We start from the raw sequence: 22,154 nt of genomic DNA, 5'->3' as shown, positions 1-22,154 counted from the left end.
GTCCACTTCAAATCTCCCAGTTGTTGTTATTCGTTGTTCAGTCACTCAGTTGTGTCTGACTCTTTGAGACCCCATGGATTGCAGCATGCCAGACTTCCCTGTCCCTTACCATCTCCCAGAGTTTGCCCAAGTTCATGTCCATTGAATCAGTGATGTCATCCAACCATCTCATCCTCTGTCGCCCTCTTCTCTTCCTGCCCTGAGTCTTTCCCAGCATCAGGGTCTTTTCCAATGACCAATTAATCAGTCATTGGCATCAGGTGGCCATAGTACTGGAGCTTCAGTTTCAGCATTAGTCCTTCCAAAGAGTGCTCAAGATTGATTAAATCTCCTAGATGAAATGGCAAATCACTCAAAAGTAACTGATTTCCTAAGGCTCCACTAAAGATGACAAAGCTGGGGTTTGGATCCTGTTCCTTCTGAGTCCAGCTCCTGTGACCTGTCCTAGAGGCACTGGATGCTGCTCCCTCACTTCTGAGCAGGCCCCCTGCCTTGGGGGGACACGCCCATTCTTCCTGCCTTCCTCCCCCTCTCTCTCCCCCTCCCGACAACTTCACGCCCTAGGAACAGCACAGAGGTGGTGGCTGACTGGGGAGAGGGTCATGCTCATTCTGAACTTCAGGCTCAGCTTCTCATTCTCTGGAGGCCTGAAAGTAAATTTTTGCAGAAGTGAAGTAAAGAAAATAAACAATTTAGTCCTGGCCAACTGTTCTCCAAGGCACATCCGCTTTCCTAAAAGACAAAAATATAAGATGAGTGAGTTACCTCCTCAGATGGTATCTGTGCCCCGAAAGGATGGAAATCTTCCACCACATCTTGTAAAACCTGAGCAAGGTGAGGGCCTGCCTGGGGCTTTATGCACTGTTTATTTGATCATAACCACCTGGTGTATCCTAAGTCCAGGGAGCTCATTCCACAATCACACACTCCAGTGCCTTCAGGGGTCAGACTGGTGAGGCACAGGATGAAGGTACAGGGTGTGGATAAAACAAGTGAGGGGTTGGGTCGACCTACAAATGTTGTCAAGTCAAAAGTCTTTCAAAAATCCATTAGCAAATGATAAGGACAAAAGCAGACAAAAAGCAAAATTTTGCATTTTTTTTTCAATTTTCAAAAAAAGACTGATGAAAAGTATAAGCAAGTGAATGTCAAAGTTTCTCAAGCAGGAGGCACCGTCTCCCTCTGGCAGGTTTCCTGCCTTAATAACTGGGAATCTCGCTGCCATAGGACCCCACCCCCGCTGCCCATAGGACAAAAGTGAGACTCCGTCTCATCCCACCTGTGTTCACCTGCTCCAGGCTTCCCTCACCCACCCCCTCCCTTCATGATGTTTTCCTCCCTGAGTTGGGCTACAACACCCCAAACAGGGCTCTACCACCATCTCTCTTGTGGGTGTTTTAATAACGTACTTTCTCCCTAAGTAATGCATGTTTATTGCAAAAATGAAGAAAATGTGTGAAAAATAGAAATAAAAGATGTCTGTAATCCTATAATCCAGACAAAACCCTTGTTAACATTTTGACATATTGCCTAGCTGTCTTTGAAAAGATTCTGCTGTACACCTTCAATGGCATTACTCTCTGTAGTTAATTCTGGGTGCTGCTTTTTCGTGTTTCCTCAACTAATGAAGTATTCTTGGAAAGCAGTAATGTAGCATGCTTCCATTGTGTCCTCTGCCTGAAACCACTTGTTGAGGAAATAAAATTAGAGAGTAGCTGCAAAAGTGTTTAATAAACCAAAATATGCTTCAGAATTATGCCATTTTTATATAATTCTGTTTCTATGTTTCCCACCAGCACATGTCTAATCATTTCTGTTCCTCTCATTCTGATTTCTTTATCCATCACTAGTGGAACAGTGAAGAAATTGGTTCAAATGATACCAAATCAGTTGTATTGTAAATACCTAAGATTTTCCTAGAAGAATCCAGATATTGTGACAAAATTGGACCCACAGAGTCAGGAACCAGGGTTACAGTACTGGTTCCATCAGTACCCAGCTCTGGGCTATGAGTAAATCATTTATTCTCACCAACATAGACAATTCTCACTTGTCAAACTTGTGAAGTAATCTTTCTCCTAACCACAGTATGTGGCTGGGAAAGGATACCAGTAAGACAGGAGACATGATTTATAAGTAATGAAAAGTAGGGCTACTTTACTTCAAGTCTTCATCCTGGACTACGGGAGACATAGATCTTCTCCTTGGTGCTTCCACCAGCTGGCCATCACTAACCAGGTCAATTGCCTCACTAGGAATGAGAGAACTGGCCTAGGGCTTTTGAAAAAAGATCTTTCTAATCTTATCTCCTATGATCCAGTTATTTCTTTTTTGAAAATGAGGATTCAGTCTCTTGCTTTTCAAGAAGTTGTTTGCTGTTTTGTTGGATCAAAGGGGAAAACCTTACATGAAGAAAATACAAGTTTGCAATAATAGTTTTGGCATCTGCCCCTGACTGTGCATACATCCTAATTCCACACCTGATCATCTTTCCAAGAGAAGGGAAGGAGCTTTCCACATCCCATTCCTTCAAGGAAGTTTTCTTTACAAAGTGCTGGATCAAGAATGAGGCAAAGCAACAATGACCCGAAGACGGGAGTGTGGTGGAAAAAAACCTGACGCTGTGTTGAGTTTTTGAGTCAGTGTATTTTTCAGGTTTCTATATCCTGTTGTGTTTGGCCAGCCCTCATTCTATAATAGCTGAGAGTATCCCCCCAAAGCTTGCCTATTTCTGGATTTGACTTTTAGGCAGAAAGACAGCTTGTGGGAACTCTTCATTGCAACACTGGCTCCAAGTTCCACCCTCTCCCTATACCCCCATCATTTGCAATGTGATTTCATAGCCCTTTCCCTCAAATTGTGCCATTTTTCCCTTTCCTTTCACCTGGGGCTATAACCTGCATGGGCACCAGAAGGCAGTGGCGGTGATGGTCTCCAGTTCCCAGCGAGGCCTTTTGGAGGCACTGTGCTTCTGTTCTCCCACCTGTGGTCAGATCTTCCACAAGTACACCAGCTAGGCTAACATGCTGGAGGAAAAAACCTGGAAAAGAGCCCTGTTGTCCCAGCCGGGGTCATCTTAGATCAGCCTTCAGCCATCTGATCTCCCAAACAGACAAAAAAGCCCAGTAAGATCAATCGAGCTCCCAAGCTCAATTGTAGACTTGGGAGCAATAATACATATTATTTTAAGTAACTGAGTTCTTGACTTTGTTATGTAGTAATATAATGATCAATACATATAAATATGAACTCAGTGAATCTTAAAATGGAAGTTACTTTAGGAATATAAGTAACATTCTAATTGTGTTAGCAAGAGCACTAGATTAGAACTTAAATATAACCAACAAGGACCTACGGTATAGCACAGGGAACTACACTCAATATTTTGTAATAACCAGTAAGGAGAAAAAAAGGTATACATGTATGTACAATGGAACCACTTTGCTGTACACTTGAAACTAATATAATATTGTAAATCAACTATACATCAATAAAAATTTTAAAAGAAACCAGAAACTTGAGTCGTTTGCCCTTTTCTGCCAATTCCTTGGGCAGATGACCTTGGATGAGAAACAACTTTCTCTGAATCCTAATTTCCTTACATTGAGAGTTAGATACTGATCCCTTTATGTTTAACTGCTAATAATTGGGTTTTTGTAAGTAGCAAGTAAAACAATTTGCTTGCCAATGAAATCTATAATTAGAAAGGTGTGGTACAACTTTGAATAAAAACAATAACAACAAAACCAGTGAGGTGAGAATAATTTTATACTTAAATAAAGCACCTGCAGCTTTGTACTATAATAGGAAATCAGAAGCTCTTGCAGACAGGAAGACTGAAAGGTTTTCCCACATCTCATGTCTGCTTTCATGTTAGAAAGTGACTTGTCAAAGTGAGCAACGGTAGCATAGAATGAGAGTAAGAAAGACATAGAAGATCTAATCAGAATCAGTCTAGATACACGCAGGACAGAGTCCTACAGCAGGAAACCTGGGCTCTGCATCACGTCTATGTGGGTTCAAATTCCAGTCCCTCCCTTATTGTGCCTTTGCGTCATGATAAGCAAAATTATACTGTTGCAAATAATAAATCTATATTTACTTTAAATTACTGATTAGAAAACTACTATGAATTTCAGCATGTTAACTCACTAGCATTTAGTTACTTTTTAAAGAAGACACTGCTAAGAAGAGCACAGGCTTCAGTATTTGATAAACATGTTCAACACTGAGTTCTAGCTCTGCTTCTATGAGCTTTATTACTGTAGATACCACAGCTGGCCCTTCTAAGCTTCAGTTTCCTTCCTTATCCCCAGTGTGGTGATAGGAATTTGAGCCATGTAAGGTTATACTACAGCGTGTGGTCCATGAGAGTTGCATTGGTTTTTCCCCCCTACCTAGTCATTGTCATATCTTCCAGGCTGAATGTTTGACACAAAACAGGCACTCAGGAAACATTTATCGAATTAAGGATTTGGGAAATTATTTGAAACGATTTCAGCAGCATACTTAACTTGTTATCTGGTATATATGGCGAATTTTGTTACTCATTTCACATTGTTATGAGTTAAAACACCCTTTTCTAACAGGCAGGCTGGGAAACATGAAAGAAAGAGTTTTCTCTGCAATCTCTTTTGTACATTTTAAGTTGTGCACCATGTAAATGTATTAACTAGATTTTTAAAGGGTTATTAGAATTTTAAAAGTCAAAGGGACCTCATCAGACAATGGATACAGTAGAACCTCATCTACTTAAGTCCATGGCACCTAGAGTCACTTGTGATACCCATAATGATAAGGAAGCAGCCCCTTTACTGGAACCTCCTCCACCCCTTTCATAGGAAATAGCTTTATTTTTATGCTAGTGGGCAGCCCTAAAAGGATCATGGAACACTTGTAGCTCTATGAAGATGGTGAGGTTCCAACCTTCCTTGCGGGTAACAGGCAGAGTCTAAGCTTCTGTTTCCGGTGTTCTGGGGACAGAACAACTTGATGCTGAAATCTCCATCAAGTCAAGCCAGGGCTTAGGAAGTAAGGGCATGAGTCCTGGTGATGCTCCACCCAGGGAATCCTAAGATGCAATCACAGCAAGAGTGAGCCATGCTGGGCAGGGCGATCTAGAGACATTCCAACTAAAGCAAAGCCTCAAAAAAAGAGCAGGGAAGGGTAAAGAGAGAGACTCTGGGTTCCCACACTCCTGTTTTTTGCTACTCACCTATTGAAAAAGGCAGAAAGGATTCCATTTTTTAAACTGTCCATTCTCCAGAAAACGCTCTGGATTGAATGTGTCAGGGGTGGCCCACTCTGCGGGGCCCCTGTGCAGTGCAGTCAGGTTGGTCATGACCATGGTGCCCTGGAGAAATCAGAAAAGACTCGTGCAAGACATGACACACACAACACACGTGTGCAATGGGGCAGCAGCCCCCCAGGCTCCTACATTAATGTTGATAGCACCCCAAATTCCCCCAAACTCCCCAACCAAGTAACTTCAGAGTCCAATCCCTACAACCCAGCTCTTTGCCATGAGTCAGCTTAAAACTGTGGACTGGAATTGTCTGTTGGGAATTTGATCAGGAATGTATGACTACTCTTAGTGCAGAATGTATCTCTGCAGGGACGTGTCAGTGTTGAACTTGGGAGGGAACACATATGAATCAATGAACATGTATGCAACATGTATGAATCATGTGACAGTGGGCAGGAAGTTCTGGATCAAAATCAACCCAGCTGCTCAGTGAAGTGGTAACTATGGCAGTTTGCATAACAAAAAAATGTCTCATTCATCTAAGTTTCTCCCTCCATTCTCTTCCCCTCATTATCTAGCACATTCAACAGAAGGTTTAATGATAGGTCACCCAGTGGAAGGGACCACTATCCTTTTTAGTATACAGCAAGAAACCCAGGAGTCCTCCTTAGTGCCCCCCTTTTCCTCATTTTGCCTTCCTCCAGTCCTTCAGGCAGGATGGTCAATTTTGCTTGAAATTTCTCTTGATTCTGTCACCTGCATTATGCCCCCCACTGCCAGGTCCAAGGACAACCTTGGTTGTCCACACATTCATACAGTAGCTCTGACTACAACTCTATATCCTCTCTTCCCCTTCACTGTTCTCAACACAATGAAAGCAGAGTTAGCTTTGGACATGATTTAATCATGTTAGTCCTTTCCACCCACCACACCTGGCACTTGACAGATAGCCTTCAGGAGCTCCCATCACTCTTAGACTAAGGACACATCACCTGCCCCTGTTTGAGCCACCATCCTTCTACCTGTGCTCCCACTGCATCAAGCCTCTTTCAGTTTCTCAATCTGTCATTTGTCCCTACTCCTTTCCATGCCGTTGTGCATGGCAGCCTCAGGGTGTCTTCATGCCAATGAGTACGTGCTGGAGTTACCAGTGTGTCTGTCCCTGCTGTGAGCCACAGCTGCCCCCCTGCCTTTCCAGGAGACCCTCCAATACTAGCAGGTAGGTCTGGTCCAGCCTCTTACGAGGTCACTGCTTCTTCCCCCTGGGTCCTGGTGTGCATACCACCTGTGTGTGCCCTCCAAGAGTGGAGCTTCTGTTACCCCCAGTCCTGTGGAATTCCAGCAATCAAACCCTGCTGGTCTTCAAAGCTAGATTCTGTGGGGGCACATCCTCCTGTTGTCAGACCCCCAGGCTGGGGCACTTGACATGGGGCTCGGGACTTCCACTTCTGTGGCAGAACTTCTGTGATGTAATTGTCTTCCTGTTTGTGCACTGTCCACCCAGTGAGTATGGGAGTTGACTTTATCCCAGTTGCGCCACTCCTGCCATCTTGCTGTGGCTTCTTCATCTTTGGATGTAGGGTATCTTTTTTTGGTAGGTTTCCTTTTTATTTTTTTTGGTCAATGGTTGTTCAGAAGATATCTGTGGTTTTTGTGTTTGCATAAGAAGGTTAAGTTCAGGTCCTTCTACTCCACCATCGTGAGCTAATCAACCAGGACCTAGCTTTCTGTGACCTAAGTTTTACCCAATTCGAGGAGCATTCTCATTGTGTATCCTTCAGCAAGTACCTGCCTTTCCTCAGCACCCAATGCCCCATCTTCTTTTCCTCTGCATTTAGTCTAGTATCACTTTCTCATAGAGGGTTGCATGCGGAGGCCTGGAAGCCAGCACTTCAGAACTCCTCAGCTTGGGGCTATGTGGAGAAGCACTGCACATGCCATCCCTCAGGGTGACTATTCGAGCTGCTATTAAAAATCGGTTTTACTTGGCTCCCTGGGCCTGCAGAATACTACATCAGAAAAGAAAACTTGTTATAACCAGTCTATTGACTTAGCATGGTTACTGGGAGCTAAATTAATTGCTATGAAGATACAAAGATATCCTGTGAAGTCATTTAGACTTCAGATTTCACCCACAAAATGGTCAGTCAGCAAGAAAATGGTAAACACAATCATTGCAGGAATAGCTGCTTTTCCCAGCTCTGCAGGATGGGGACAAAGGGGAATGCAGTGGGGAAGTTCCTACTGTTCTGCCTTGATATCAGCCCCAGGTTCCACACACAGACAAACTCAGACAAACTTCAATGGATCCACAGAGATGGACCAAGGGGTGAGAAAGGAAAGAACTGTGAATGTGCAGTATGCAGAGAGGACACTCGGAGGCACAGGAGAGCTGTCTGCTGAGATCCTAAGAGTGGTGGGCAGAATGAGAGCAGAATTGTCTTTGTGAGGACAGGGCCCCACAGAGAACAATTGCAGGGAGTCTTTTTTAAAGGCAAAATAAAGTAACCCCTGAGGAGAGAGCTTTGTGTAGAACAGAAAAAGATGAGCCTGGGAATCAGAAAAACTCTGTTTCTGGAACCCAACTGTGGTCATTTTGTAGTTGAGAACTCTTTAAAAGACTAGTAACTCTCTCAGCCTGAAGTTCAAATTTGTAAAATGAGGATAACAAAATTATTCTGAGGACCGATAAAGATATTTTGAGAGAACCTGAACAGTCAATGGCACATAGTGCATGTATGTTAGTTGCTCAGTTGTGTCCAATTCTTTGCAACCCCCGTGGACTGTAGCCTGCCAGGCTCCTCTCTCCATGGAATTCTCCAGGCAAGAATACTGAAGTCGGCTGTCATTCCCTTCTCCAGGGGATTTTCCCGACCCAGGGATCAAACCCGGATCTCCTGCATTGCAGGCAGATTCTTTACAATCTGAGCTACCAGGGAAGACCAATGGCACATAATCACTATTTCAAAAGCACTGGTTCCTTTCTCTCCTTTTCTGATATTTAGTACTGCACGGACTTGGATTGTTTTCCCCTGTGAAGCAGTCCCTTCAAAGGGGTGTACATCAAAGCTGGAACAATACATTTGGGGATATTACGCTAGAAACATCACTTTAATGTGATTTTGGCTCAGATGGTCTCAAATATTTATTCATATTTCAATATTCTAAACCACCAGGATTGTGAAGCAGAATTTTCCAACATAAGTGTGGCAGGTCCCTATCCTGTGAGAAGTTCTCCCAAGGCAAAGAAAAGGACCTCATGGCAAAGTCTGACTGAGAATTGCTGCCTGCTATATCCCCACAGGAATTAACAATGCACATCATGTATTAAAACACTGAGACATCTTAAATTTAAAACAGCAAGTCTTTGTCTAAATATGTTTGACCTAGGAATCCCCTTATTTTCCCACAACACCTATTAACGTTTTCTTGAACTAACATTCTAAAAACCCCACAGGAAGAAAAAATTCTATGACATCAGCAATAATATTAATATATCTCTCTTCCTATTTAAGTGTTTTCCTAAGACAAGAAAACACGTCACATTTCCCAATGAGACTCCAACCATTTACAAATATGAGCTTGGGGACCTGAGGCTATGAGAGAGGCCCTAATTACCTTGGGCAGGTGGTATCCGGCCAGGGTGGTGTCCACTGCCACCTCCCGGGGCACGTTCAGAGGGACGATGTTCCCCATTCGCAGCACCTCGTGGATGACAGCGTTGGTGTAGGGCATGGACTCGCGCGTCCGTGCTCAGTTTCTGAGATTGGCCAAGCACCCTATCAATCTCAGCTTGGACTTTTTCTGGAAAATAAGAGGAGGTTGTATTATTCTAATATTCCACAATTTTTCTTAAGCTGGTTAAGCTAAGGAATGGAATAACCAGGATCAAAAGGGCTATGTTAGGTTATCCAGACTAGCTCTTCAGGGAGGTTATGTGGGTAGGAAGTAGGCCCTGGTCTGAGACAAATCTGGTGGCAAATTCTTGCTCGACAACATTCCTGCTGTGAGTTTCTGAAGCTCTTAGAGTCTCAGGTTCCTCTTCTTAATAGTGAGGATAGATCAAATAGCACCCTTTAGGAATACTGAGATTTACATGAACTAATTTAGGGAAGTATTCTGACCTGAACCAGGCCTACCCCCCGATGTGCTCACCTTGGATTTCAGGGTACAAGGCCATGTAGAGCAGACCCCAGTGCAAGGTGGTTGAAGTTGTTTCTGCTCCAGCGAAGAAGAGGTCCAGGGTATTGTAGATAAGGTTTTCTTCATGGAAACATGAAGCAGCATTGCCCTTATGCTAGAAAGCACAGTGATTATTGGTTTATTGAGACTGTTCTTAGTTGTCACAACACAGGGGGCTTCATCCCAGACAGAACATGGGAGGAGAGACCTTCCCTGTCGATTTTCCACTGAGGTGCCAGAGGGACCCTTTAACAGTTTAATAAATCATATCACTGCTTATTCCTCAATACTTCACTGACTTTCCATGACATTTAGACAAGTTCTACATCCTTCTTCTGATCTGGAGCTCCACATGAGCTGGCCTCTCACCCTCTCTTTTGGAAAGATTACCCTGGATTATCCCAGTGTTTCAATTATAATCCCAAGAGTCTCTATAAGAGGAGGCAAGAACATAAAGAGACCATATGAAGATGGTGGCAGAGAAGAGGATACATCAATGGTTTGGAAGATGGAGGAAGGGGCCCTGAGTCGTGGAGTATAAGCAGCCTCTAGGTGCTGGAGAAGTGCTTCAACAGATTCTGCCCTAGAGCCACTGAAGGAGCCAGGCCTGCCAACACCTTACCTTGATAAACCTGGGTCTATTTAAGCCCCTGAAGTTTGATTTGTTACAGCAGCATAGGAAACCAGAATCCTTTCACTTGTTCTTTAAGAACACTACTCAGGAAACCACTTAGGTTCTCTCACCTTTTCTATTTCCTGGAGATAAGCATCAATAAAGTCTCTTGCTTCAGCAGGATTCCAGTTTCTCTTGTGGTTTTCAATCACATTAGCAACAAACATTTTAAGTTTCTCCCATTTACTAAAGAGTGTTTGCTGGGGACCCGGAAGGAAATTCATTATCCTTGGAAAGACATTGTAGAGCTGATGGAGAAAACAAAGCAGTCATGAAGACAAGAGGGTGCCAGTTTTTCATTCTTGAAGACTAAGAAACCATCGTATCTTTATATATATTTTCTTTGATTACACTTAACCCTTTGAGCCACCCTTGATTCATCTTCTCTGTCTCAACCCTCTTCTTTTCTCTTGGCAAAGTATTTTAGCACTTCTTCCAAAATATAACCAATTTCAGACCACTTCTCACTACTCCATGTATTTGTCATTCTAGTACAAAGCACCAACATTTCTCACCTGGATCTGTAAAGACTCCATCATTTTCCTTGATTCTCCCCTTAACCCCCTTCCCAGTCGATTTTCCACTGAGGTGTCAGAGGGACCCTTTAACAGTTTAATAAATCATATCACTGCTTACCCCTCAATACTTCACTGAATTTCCATGACATTTAGACAAGTTCTACATCCTTCTTCTGATCTGGAGCTCTACATGAGCTGGCCTCTCACCCTCCTGTCCCCTCTTCTGCTATCACTTGCTGCCATCTTACTCTCTGTCTTTCTAGTCTAGCCCCATTGGTCTCTGTGATAACCTCAAGGACGATAATGTTTAGTCCTTTGCATTGGCTATTCATACAATCAGATTGGTCTTCCTATGAAATCTGTACAACACTAGCCTTTTACTTCATTCATGTCTGCCGGGAGCTGTTATGGGGGGTCCCGCCTGTGACGAGGTCATGAAGAAAATACTGGGCAGGCAAGGCCGTCCGGGACCCCATCCATGACGAGGTCACGAGGAAAAAACCTGACAGGCAAGGCCGCCTAGGATAAGGGACCCTCCAGGTTGGCCTCAGCCACTACCCCACCCTGTATCCTCCCCCCTTTTCTGCTGTTGTTCTTGTTTACCCTGCTGCAGATTCTTGTGTTGCCTGCCAAGAGCTCTCCTGCTGCTCTTTCACTGAGTGAGGACCAACTTAAAAGCTAATTAATAAATCTCCTGGACGCTGGTACCCTATGAAGGGGCCAGGGATGAAGGAAATGCTTCCATTCAAACATTTTGCTGACATTCTGGCTTGTTTGATAAATGTGTGATCTCATTGCACAAAATGCTCTTGACTGTTCTAAACATCCTAAACACAGTATGCTAACAAAAGAAACTATTAAGCATAGGCCCCTTCGCGGGGTGAGAAAAGCTCCACAAATATGATAGCCATAAATGTGCCTAATAGAAAATACTTTAGATAGAGATTAGCTGGCAACTTCTTGCAGGTGGTTAACTTTTAGACTAAGAGCCTGTTTTGTGCCATATCTGCTGTTTTTGCAGTCCTTCGCATTTCTGTTCTGTAAAAATGTAATCCTATCTAGTTCCCATAGAGATGACACTTATTAAAAAGAAAATAGATTAATTATAAGAAAAACAGGGTCGGCTATTGAAGTTGCTTAAGTCACACCAGGTGCAAGCCATAAAATGTTAGCAGGCCTGAAGGCCAAATGATAAGAAAGACTCTTGTGAACGAAAAAGTATGTGGGTGACATCCAGTTTCTGTTGAAGGTCAAGTTGATGTAATGTTTTGAGATGACCTGTGTGTAAGCAATCTGCACTTCCCCCAAAGATGTTGTTAAGGGTATAAAGGGGCAATGCAAAAATAAACTTCAGACTTAGCCCCGAGCTTTGTCTCACTCTCTCTCTCATTCGCCGACGCCGTTCATCCTGAGGGTTCCCCTGGATCCTGCTGGGGCTGGACCCCAGCACATGTCCACATAAGTGTCACTTACTTGGACCTGTCTTACCTGGTATCCTCTAACTAGCAGCACCCCTGGGACCCTCTTCCTATTCCCTTATATTGTTTTATTATTTTGTTCATGGCAATTGTCTCTAGTGTGTGTGTGTGTGTGTGTGTGTGTATCTTTGAGTGTGCATAAAACAAGAATATTCATGGCAACTTTATTCATAATATCCCTCAAATTAGAAATTCCTCTAATTAGAAATGTGTTTATTAATCCCCCAAGCCATTATTCAAGAGAATAACAATCAGTGTCACATTCATGAAGTGGAAAACTATGCAGAATAAAATGAGGAACTAACAAACGAGTCAAAGCAATGTGCTGAGGGGGAGTCAGGCACAGAAACACACATCTGAGGATCATGGAGGTGTGGAGCTAGGGAGGAACGTGGAAAGGAGAGACTCAAAAGTGATGGCAATACTGTTTTTTAAGGAAAAGAATGTAAGTGCATATGTGTATATCATAAAAAGTTCTGTACTTTAAATGAACGTAAGAAATGTTTTTTATCAACAGTAAATATTTAATGTGTGTGTGTGTGTTAGTCGCTCAGTTGTGTCTGACTCTTTGCGATCCCTTGGGCTATAGGTCTTCAGGTTTCTCTATCCATGAATTCTCCATGCAAGAATACTGGAGTGGGTTGCCGTTCCCTTCTCCAGGGGATCTTCCCAACCCCGGGATTGAACCTAGGTCTTCCACATTGCGGGTAGATTTTTTTACCATCTCCAGGGACAAAAACACTAAAGTCAACAGAGTGGTTGTAAACAAGTTTGTGGTGAAGTCAATTTCAAAGGTTGCATTTTAGCCTAAAACAAAAGGAAGACCATCTCATCTGTATCTGACATTAGCCTAAAGTCTTTATCCAAGAGAGGAAGTGAGAAGAGGCTTACCTGGCACCACACTGGTGTCCTCAGATGCATGACCTCATCGAACAGCCTCAGCATCTCCTGGAACTGATCATCCTGGTAGTAAAATCATTCCCCAAAGGTGATGGAGCAAATAATATTGGAAACTGCATTGTTGATTGTGAAGTGAGGGTTGAAAGGCTGTCCTGGAGGCAGAAGAAGAGATGAAGCCTTCAGATAGGTTTCTATTTTCCAGAGAGTCTACTCTATGTGACATATGACACATTGACTACAGAACCACATCTGAGACTGTGTCCGCAGCCCTCTACACAGGGTCTGACACACAGCAAGTACTTAGTCAGTGTCTGGGAAGTCAAAGTGATGACCAGGATTTAAAACCAATAATAAGTTTAATACCCATCTTCTTCTTCTTCTTCATTCTTGACCCCCACGAGGGCAGGTCATAGTTAGCTGTTCACTGTCATTCCCTCAGTGGCCCACACAGTGCTGGGCACAGGACAGGCACATAGGCTCTAACTGAGCATCTGATTAGTGAATGAATAAACCATAGTCAGTGCACCTGTCCTAGGACCTGATTAGCGTTCTCCTCTCCTATTTCCTGGATGAGGTAGGCAGCCTCCTCCTGAATGCGTTCCTCTAAGCTCTTCTTTCCTAAACCAAAGTTCCTCAGAGTTGTCAGGGCAAATCTCCTTTGTTCTTTCCATACATGGCCATTGGACATGATCAATTCTGGGAAAAGAAAGCTAACGTTAAAAAAAGCCAACAAGACCCATTCAGGATAAGGTATCAGATGGAGGAAAGGAGAAGGGCTTTAAGGTGCTTGAAAACTATTCAGAGAAATAATTCCAAAGCAATAGATATAATCACTTGAATTTACTGATTGCCCATCTGATGGACATGTTAGCATTTTTAATGCATTGTTTAATTTAGTGTTCACAGAAACTCTCTGAGGTAGGTACAATCATTACTGCCAAACCAGCCGCCTAACTTTAATGATGAGAAAAATGAGGCATGGGAGATAAAAGTAAACTCTGCAAGGTCACAGAGTGAGTAAGCTGCTGAACAGGCATTCAAATTCAAGTCTGCTTGACTCCAAAGCCTGTCGTTTGATTACTTGTCTCATAAGAATATTTAATTACTGGTTATGCCACATACCAAGTATGCACTAATGGATTAGAAGGAGTCAATACTCATAAGTAGAAAAGATCTTAAATATCTTAAAAAGATAAATGAATCACGCTAGATAACAAACTGTGGACACTGCAGAAAGAACACCACAGGCAAAGGAAAACAATCTGTATGTTGTGTGTAATAGAACTTCAGTGATTTTATAACACAGGAGAGGCCACCAGCCTCCCATTTCTTCATTCCAGGGCACTCTTCAACTCCTTCTCATGTCTCCTTCCACACTGTCGCCACCTTAGGAACATTTTCCTTCCCTGCTATTCAACTCAGGATCCTTTTCAACCCCATCCTAATGAGTCAGCAGTATGAGATCCTTTCTTTCTGAAACATTCTCTGCCAATGGAGCCCAGGACACCACACTCTCCATAATTTTCTGGTAATTCTATGACTTCAGAGAAATTATCATACCTTAGGTTAACTATCTTCTATTAGGTCTGAAGCCTCCTCTCTTTACCCTATCCTCCATTTATAGGAAATCTCAATTTCTAAAATTTCAAATCACATCTACTGACAGTAAACACGTATTTTCTGCCTCTCAGCTCCAGACACATGTACAGTTCTCTGCTTGACTCTCTTGGCTTCACACTCAGCATATTCATGACTAAATTTATGGTTTGCTCTATACAACTCCCTACCCAGGCCAGACAATACCTTGTCCTCCTCCACATCTTTCTTCCTTCTTTACCTACCCACTTGGGTGTCTACCTCAGCACCTCATTCTCCCTCTGTCTAGGTCATCATGTCCTACTGGAGTTGCCTCCTGAGTAGCTTAAACCCATATATCTTCACCACTTTCCTGGTCAAACCTACTGGACTGACATTTCTTTCCACTCCCCTCTTCCAGGCCACCACCTCCTCTAATCCAAAAGTCTACAATAGTCTCTTGCTTCCTTTATTCCATTCTTGACACTGCAGCTTAAAAATGTCTTTAAAATGTACCATATAAATATGATGATTCCTTCCTCTACTTAAACCATTCAGAACCTCCATTGTTATTAGGATAAAAAGCAACATCCTTAAAAGGAACTTGCATGAACTATTTCTGGCCAAACTCAGAAGCTTCATCTTCATTTAATTATCTCCATTTCATCCCTGTGCTTCCTGCACTGGCCACCTTTCAATTCCTCAGTTCACTGTCTGTCTTCCCAACTTGGAAACTTTTACATTTTATTCCCTCTGCTGCATTGCTTCATCACTTTATTAAATGTCATTTACTTACATAAGTTTTTCCTGAGTCTCAGGACTAGATTAGATACCCGTAATAAGTGAACCCTGCTCTTATCTTCATAACACTGAGGTCTTAAGTTATTAGTGTGATTGACACTGTTTTTCTTAATAGTATGTAAGTTATAGAACAATCAAGGATTATGTATGTTCTCCTCACTGTTCTGTCACTGGTGCCTAGCACTAGGTACACCTGGCTTTCATGGAGTGAATGGATGTAGAGTTAATAGATTAAATGTTTCAAAGAGAAACTGAGAACCATCTGAAAAAACATGGCTTCTCCCAAATCCCTGACATTAGGGCTGACCCTGCCAGGTTCCCATAGCAGGTGTCTTCAGCAGGGAAATGCAGGGACTCAGCTTCCTAGAGGGGCAGGAATATGATAGGTCCTTGGGAGTGTTGGAGACCCTTTCACGGACCATAGGAACATCAAACAAACATTGTTCAAGAAACTTACCTTTATTGTTAAAGATACGTATTTCAATAGGCATCAAGGGGCGGTTGGCAAAGTTTTGGTCTTGGTGGACAAGGGCTTCTTTGATTAAGGACAAGGGCTTCTTTGATTAAGGGCAATCCAGTTATAAGAACAGAAGGAAATGTACCAAAATCCATGCTAAAAATGTTCCCATATTTCATCACAAACTGAAAAATAGAAGAGTCACAGTTGAATATGCATATGTCTCTGAATCCTGGAATGGAGGGTGCATGGGGCTGGTGGGAGGCTTGTATTGAGGGGAGTCTCTGTGTTTGTCTGTCTGTGCACTTGAGCTGTAGGAAATATGTCTACCTGTTTCCATTTTTCCTGCTCTTAACTAGACTACACTATAGGACATAGACATTCATTATACACACTCATTCATATGCTCAATGTACTTGAATTGGGTGAGCACATGTGTCCTGAGAATAAGGCATAAAGATTAAATAAACAAAGTCTCTAACCTCAAGCGTCTTAAAGTCTAGTGAAAAGAGAGAATTCAGCCCATGTGACTCACCAGAGAAAGGAAGAGATATGTTTAGTGAATTCTGGGGTAGGGAACAGGGACTTCCTAGTAAATCAAATCTATTATACCAGGAGAGAATGTCCCCTTACTCAGCAGGCTGTAGGTGACAGAAGTTTTGTTATAGGGATTATGGAGAGGAGCACACTAGCTGTGGAGACATGTGGAAATCTTAACTCTGTGGTTGACTAGCTGTGAGCACTTAGGAATGCTACTTCCCTTTTTTATGAGCCTCACCTTCCCAGCTATAGAAGGTAAAAAACTGTTCTTCCTTCAAAGTTTATGTAAGGGGGAATCCCCTGGTGGTTCAGTGGTCAGGATATCAGGACTCAGGGCTTCACTGCTAAGGACCCAGTTTCGATGCCAGGACAGGGAACAAAAGTCCCACAAGCCGCACTGTGTGCTCCCTCCCCTCCAAAGAAGTTTCTGTGAGGAAGAATGAGAAGAGCAAAGTGAAAGGCACTTTGTTCCCGGGTCCCTGGCAGACAGCCACTGGAGCCTCTGTGGAATGAATGGGATCTGTGTGCAAAGGGATGTAAGCCCTTGTTCAAGGGGACAGATAGAATTTTCTTCTGTCTCAGTTTCCAAATGAATAAAATGAGGGCTATTACAAATTCCCATCTTTAGGATTCTGGGGATAGCAACCATAATACAAAGATTAATAAGAAAATTATTTATTTTTGTTGATATATTTGGGAGTGTATTTTAGCAAAAAGATTCAGATAAGGTATTGACAAAGAAATGGAGGGGAAGTGGCTAGAGAGTGGATGAAAGGAGCCCAAGAGGCAATCAAGTCAGACAAGTGATGCCTCATTTATAACCAACAACTGGTTTTTCCTTGAGTTGGTTACTATACATTTTTGAAGAAAGGAGGAGGGTAGATATAGAAATAAGCATTGGCTATGTGCTAGTTTACCCTGGGATAAACCAATATTCACAAACTTGCTTGGTTCCTATAACAACCGCATAATGTATTCCTAGTTTTCAGAAAATGAGGCACAGAGATTTAGTGCCTAGTTGGTGGGCATAAAGTAGAGCTCTTTCTAAATCGCTCTGTATGTCTCATCCTTAAATGAAGGCAAGGAGAAAGCATATTTTCTCTCTTCTGCTGAGTGATGGAACTCCCTAAGGATTAACTGGCCACATTACTTCCCAATTAACTTCCAATAGGACGTGAGTAGTGGTGATGTGTGCATCTTCCGAGTCGTGTCCTTGAAGGAAATTTCCTTCTCACCATCTCCCACTTTCCCCTTCATGTTGAGTGTCGTGAGACCAGAGCAACAAGATAGAAGCACTGAGTATTTGGATAATCTTGTGGAGCAAAGCAGCTTTGCTATCCTGGTCTTCCTGCCTACATCTCAACTTGTAAGAGAGAAATAAATTTCAATATTTTCACACCACTGTATTTTGGGATTTTTTTGTTACAAGCAGCCTAATGTATGTCCTCATAATACATTTATCCTCCTTATCTATCACTTCCTGTCCTTAGTCCAATTAGTTTTTTTCTTATTCACATATATGTTCCTATAATAAGCCATATAGTTATGGTAGAGAATGTTTCAGAAATGCGGGAAATAAGGAAGGTTCCCCTTATGCCAAACAAATCAACCAGTTTCTTCACTGCCTTCTCACTTTGTTTTAGCTCATGTTACTTCCCATTTAAAAATCTACTGTCCACTTTACTCCATATAGCCACTTGCCTCACAGTTATTTCAAGTTCAAGCAAATTCATTTCAGCATTCTATAGAGATTATCCCCATGGCTTCTCATTCACAGTGAACCTACCTAATAACACCTCATTTGGTTGCCATAAATTTATACCACACCTTTCATCATATACTCTATTGTACTATGCCTGTCATATGATAAGCACTTCATAAATATCTATTGGATAAATGAAACCCTGAATAAATCTGCTAACTATCTCAAGAAGTGTCAGGCAACATAAGTAGAGACCGAGGGTAGAAGTCAAGTCCTTGTTTGGCCATTATCAATTTTGAATAACTTACGCAAATCACTTGACAGTTTTTAGTCAGTTTCCTCAGCCTTAAAATGGAAACAACACTAGATGATGTAACAAGCTACATATGCATAGCCTGTAAGCTTTACAGGAAGCACTTAGAGCAGAATACAGAGATGTACTCAAAAACATTACAGATACATTAAAACGGGGTTCTTACAAAATATTTAAGTGACTCACAGAAAGACCAGAAATGAGAAACAGAGAAACGGAAGACAAAGTGAAAAATAAAAAATAAATAATAAAATGGCCGACTTAACTGTTCACACATCAGAACTTGTGCTAAATATAAAGGATCTAAATTCACCAATAAAAGAGAGATTGGCAGAATGAAAAAAATGACCCACTTATATGTTATATATAAGAACTCATTTCAAATATAATCATGTAAGTAGCTTAAAAATGAAAGACTGGAGAAGCATATGCTATGCAAATACTAATCAAAAGAGAGGTGCTTAGCTATACTGTATCAGGTAAAGTTCAGGCAAAGGAAATCAGGGATAAAGAGGGAGGTTATGTAATAATTAAGAGCCAGTTCACCAAGATGACACAACAATTTTAATGTGTGTGTGCCAAATAAAAGAGACATCAAATACATAAAATAAAACGACCAAAACTAACCAGACTGACCAGACTTAAATGTCCAAGTACTGTTGGAGACCTCAATAAGCCACTCCCAGTAATTGATAGAATTAGTAGATAAGACATCAACAGGGGACAGAAACACTAAACAATACACTCATTTCTTAAGGTCTGACACAGTACAGAATACTCCAAACAATGAGAGCAGAAGACATAGTTTTCAAGCATCTGTCATGGGTCATAAAACCAACCTTTACATATTTGTTCAAAGTTGAAATCATATAGTTAAATGTCCTCTGACCCTAATGATCTCCAACTGTAAATCATTAACAGGTAAAGAAAACAAGAAAGGCTTCTAATACTTGGAAATTAAACAACATATTTCTCAAAAAAAAGGTATACATGTTTAGGATCTTATCTTTAAAATTCTATATACTAATCTCGTCACTTAGTGCTACCAACTGGGTGTTTCTCCCAGAAAGTGATGAAGCCATCTCCATCTGAGCTTGAGTTTGTAATACAGGCTTGTGTTGAAAGTGCTCCAGGCATTTCTAGGGAACTAGAACTATTCTGAGCACCAACTATAAGCTATGTTAACATTGAACATTCCTTTTATTTAATCATCACAACCACCTACCACAGAGCTGTCTGTCAGGAAAGTACCTGTGCTGAGAGGCAAGGAAGCAGCTGCTAATTCTTGAGATAGTGTTGAGTGATGAAGGGAATTTTATGGAATTCAGGGTGGCCACAGTTAGGGAGCTCTGATGGAAGAAGACGATAAAGTGGAAAGAGGATACAAGAAGGGATCCATGTGGCTCCCTAAGGAATATGAACTCTGGGAAGCAGCAGGAAGCACTAAGAAAATCTCGACAGAGGAATGACATTTTTAAATGAATACTTTATTGAGAGTGGACTGTAGACAGAGGAGCCTGAAGATGAGGGGCTCTGTCCTTGTGGGGATGGGAGCAATGTGGTTGACAAGTGGTGAGGATTTACGTGGCTCAGACCATAGAATCCACCTGCAATGCAGGAGTCGTGGGTTTGATTCCCGGGTTGGGAAGATCCCACGGAGGAGGGACTGGCAACCCACTCCGGTACACTTGCCTGGAGAATTCCATGGACAGAGGAGCCTGGCAGGTTACAGTCAGTGGGGTCGCAAAGAGTCAGACGTGACTGAGTGTCTAATACTTTCTTCTTTTCCTCATCATCATTTTACACAAGGGAAACAGAACCTCCCAGGGAAAGTATAGCTTCCCATCTCTCTTTCTCACCAAGGATAATAATATTAAAAGGACAAAATGGGAGATTTCCCTGGTGGCGCAGTGGATGAGAATTCACCTGTCAATTAGGGGACATGGGTTCCATTTCTGGTCTGGGAAAATTCCATATGTCACAAGCAACTAAGCATGAGCACTTCAACTACTGAGCCCGCGATCTAGAGCCAGCAAAATGCAACCACTGAAGCCCGTACACCCGAAGTCTATTCTCCACAACAGAAGTCACCACAATGAGAAGCCCGCACACTGAAACCAACAGTAGTCCCCACTTGGAGCAACTAGAGAAAGCCCTAGCAAAAGCAAGGAAGACCTAGTGCAGCCAAAAATAATGTAAAAAAAAGACAAAGTTTTCATACTATAAAAAGAATGTACAGGTAATATGTAACAAGATGCAACTAAATGACTTAAAACCATATTGTGTCTGTCACCCTCAAGGCTCCAATGAAAGAAACGGAGACAAAGGGCCACCTGGTCAGTCAAAAACGTTTACTAAGCATGCAGAGCAGGTTCTGAACCATACTCTATCCGAGGATCCCTGAGAGAAGAGAAAATATGCAGATGACTAAGCTCCCGGCAGCATGTGAAGGCTTCAGATGAGTGCTGCTTGTTACTGAATCCCTAAATGGTGTTGGACACTTTGCAGCCCCATGGACTATAGCCCTCTAGGCTCCTCTGTCCTTGGGGTGTCCCAGGCAAGAAAACTGAAGTGGGTTACCATTCCTTCTCCAGGGGATTCTTACCACTGAACCACCTGAGAAGCTACAGTTCAATAGTTAAACGTTTTCCAACAGAAAACGATGGATCGAGATGCATTTTCTGTTTTGTACAATAAACTTGCACCCCGCCCCCAAAGTATATCATGTCCAGCACACTCAACAGTGAACAATTAACAATATTTCACACGTAGAAAGCACGGTGAATCATGCCACTTGCTGTGGTCAAGAGAGAGGCTCCAAGTGGCTGTACTAGGGTGCCTGCTTTAGCCTCAGAAAACTGAAATTGTTAGTCGCTCAGTCGTGTCCCAACTCCTTGCGACCCCATGGACTATAGCCCGCCAGGCTCCTCTGTTCATGGGCTTCTCCAGACAAGAATACTGGAGTGGATTGCCACTTCCTTCTCCAGGGGATTTTCCACACCCAGGGATCAAACCTGGGGCTCCTGCACTGCAGGCAGATTGTTTACCGTCCGAGCCACCAGGGAAGCCTCCAGGGGGTCCCCCCTCCCAGTCCTCCCGCCCTCGGTAGCCTGAATGGCCCCTGTTCCACAGATCAGGGTCAGGACGCGCGCGGGCACCGTCGCTCGCTCCTACCCGCTGAGGCGACAGGTGCGCCTTGTCAAAGTCCACTTGGAAGAAGTTGCCTATCAAGGGCAGGCGCGGGGGCCCCGGCGGGTAGTTCTTTGGTCGCCGCCTTTTGAGAAAATCAGCTAAGAGGAGAAAGACAATGGCCCCCAGCAAGACAGTGCCAGGACGGAGCGCGGCCCAGAGGGCAGCCGCCAGGGAGCCCAACGCCTCCAACATGGCTGTGCTGGTCCCCCTTCCGCGGTCCGAGTCTGCGGAGGTCCCTGCGGGGTTCTGCCGTCATGCTGCCAGCACCGCCCTCCTTCCCCCCTAGCCGGCTACCCAGGCCCCGCCTCGCCCGTCCCTCGGTGCAGCCGGTCTTTTCCTTTCTCTTCGGTGCTTTCCTGCCCCACCTCCTCCTGCTCTTCTTCCCTCCCCGCCGCAACCCTCATTGGCCCCGCCCCTGGAGTGCCTGACTTCCGGTGACGAGGTCAGCCGGACCAGCCCGGTTCTCCCCCAGGCCCCACCTCTTGCGCACCTCGCCCGCCCCCGCCAAATCTCCGCCGCGTCGCTCCTTGCAGCTGAAATCCAGCCTTCCTTCTGCCCACCAGCTGTTGCCATTGGAT

General features: G+C 43.2%; 1 protein-coding gene and 1 pseudogene across 1 annotated transcript; both read right to left on the bottom strand.

The window, feature by feature from the left end:
• Nucleotides 1–268: 268 nt before the first annotated feature.
• On the bottom strand, nucleotides 269–13,381 carry LOC122676797 (annotated as a pseudogene).
• A 132-nt stretch (nucleotides 13,382–13,513) lies between these two features.
• On the bottom strand, nucleotides 13,514–21,915 carry LOC122676796 (cytochrome P450 2J2-like). The gene is made up of 2 exons (XM_043876369.1): nucleotides 21,444–21,915; nucleotides 13,514–13,692 (listed from the first exon to the last, which is right to left on the bottom strand). Exons 1-2 carry the CDS (start codon nucleotides 21,766–21,768, stop codon nucleotides 13,514–13,516), a joined length of 504 nt encoding a protein of 167 aa, XP_043732304.1. The 5' UTR covers nucleotides 21,769–21,915.
• Between the last annotated feature and the right edge of the window lie 239 nt (nucleotides 21,916–22,154).

The sequence above is a fragment of the Cervus elaphus genome, chromosome 20 (genome assembly GCF_910594005.1).
Source record: "Cervus elaphus chromosome 20, mCerEla1.1, whole genome shotgun sequence".
Classification (NCBI taxonomy): Eukaryota; Metazoa; Chordata; class Mammalia; order Artiodactyla; family Cervidae; genus Cervus; species Cervus elaphus.
The sequence above is the reverse complement of the archived record's forward strand: the minus strand, read 5'-3'. Positions and strand labels throughout refer to the sequence as shown.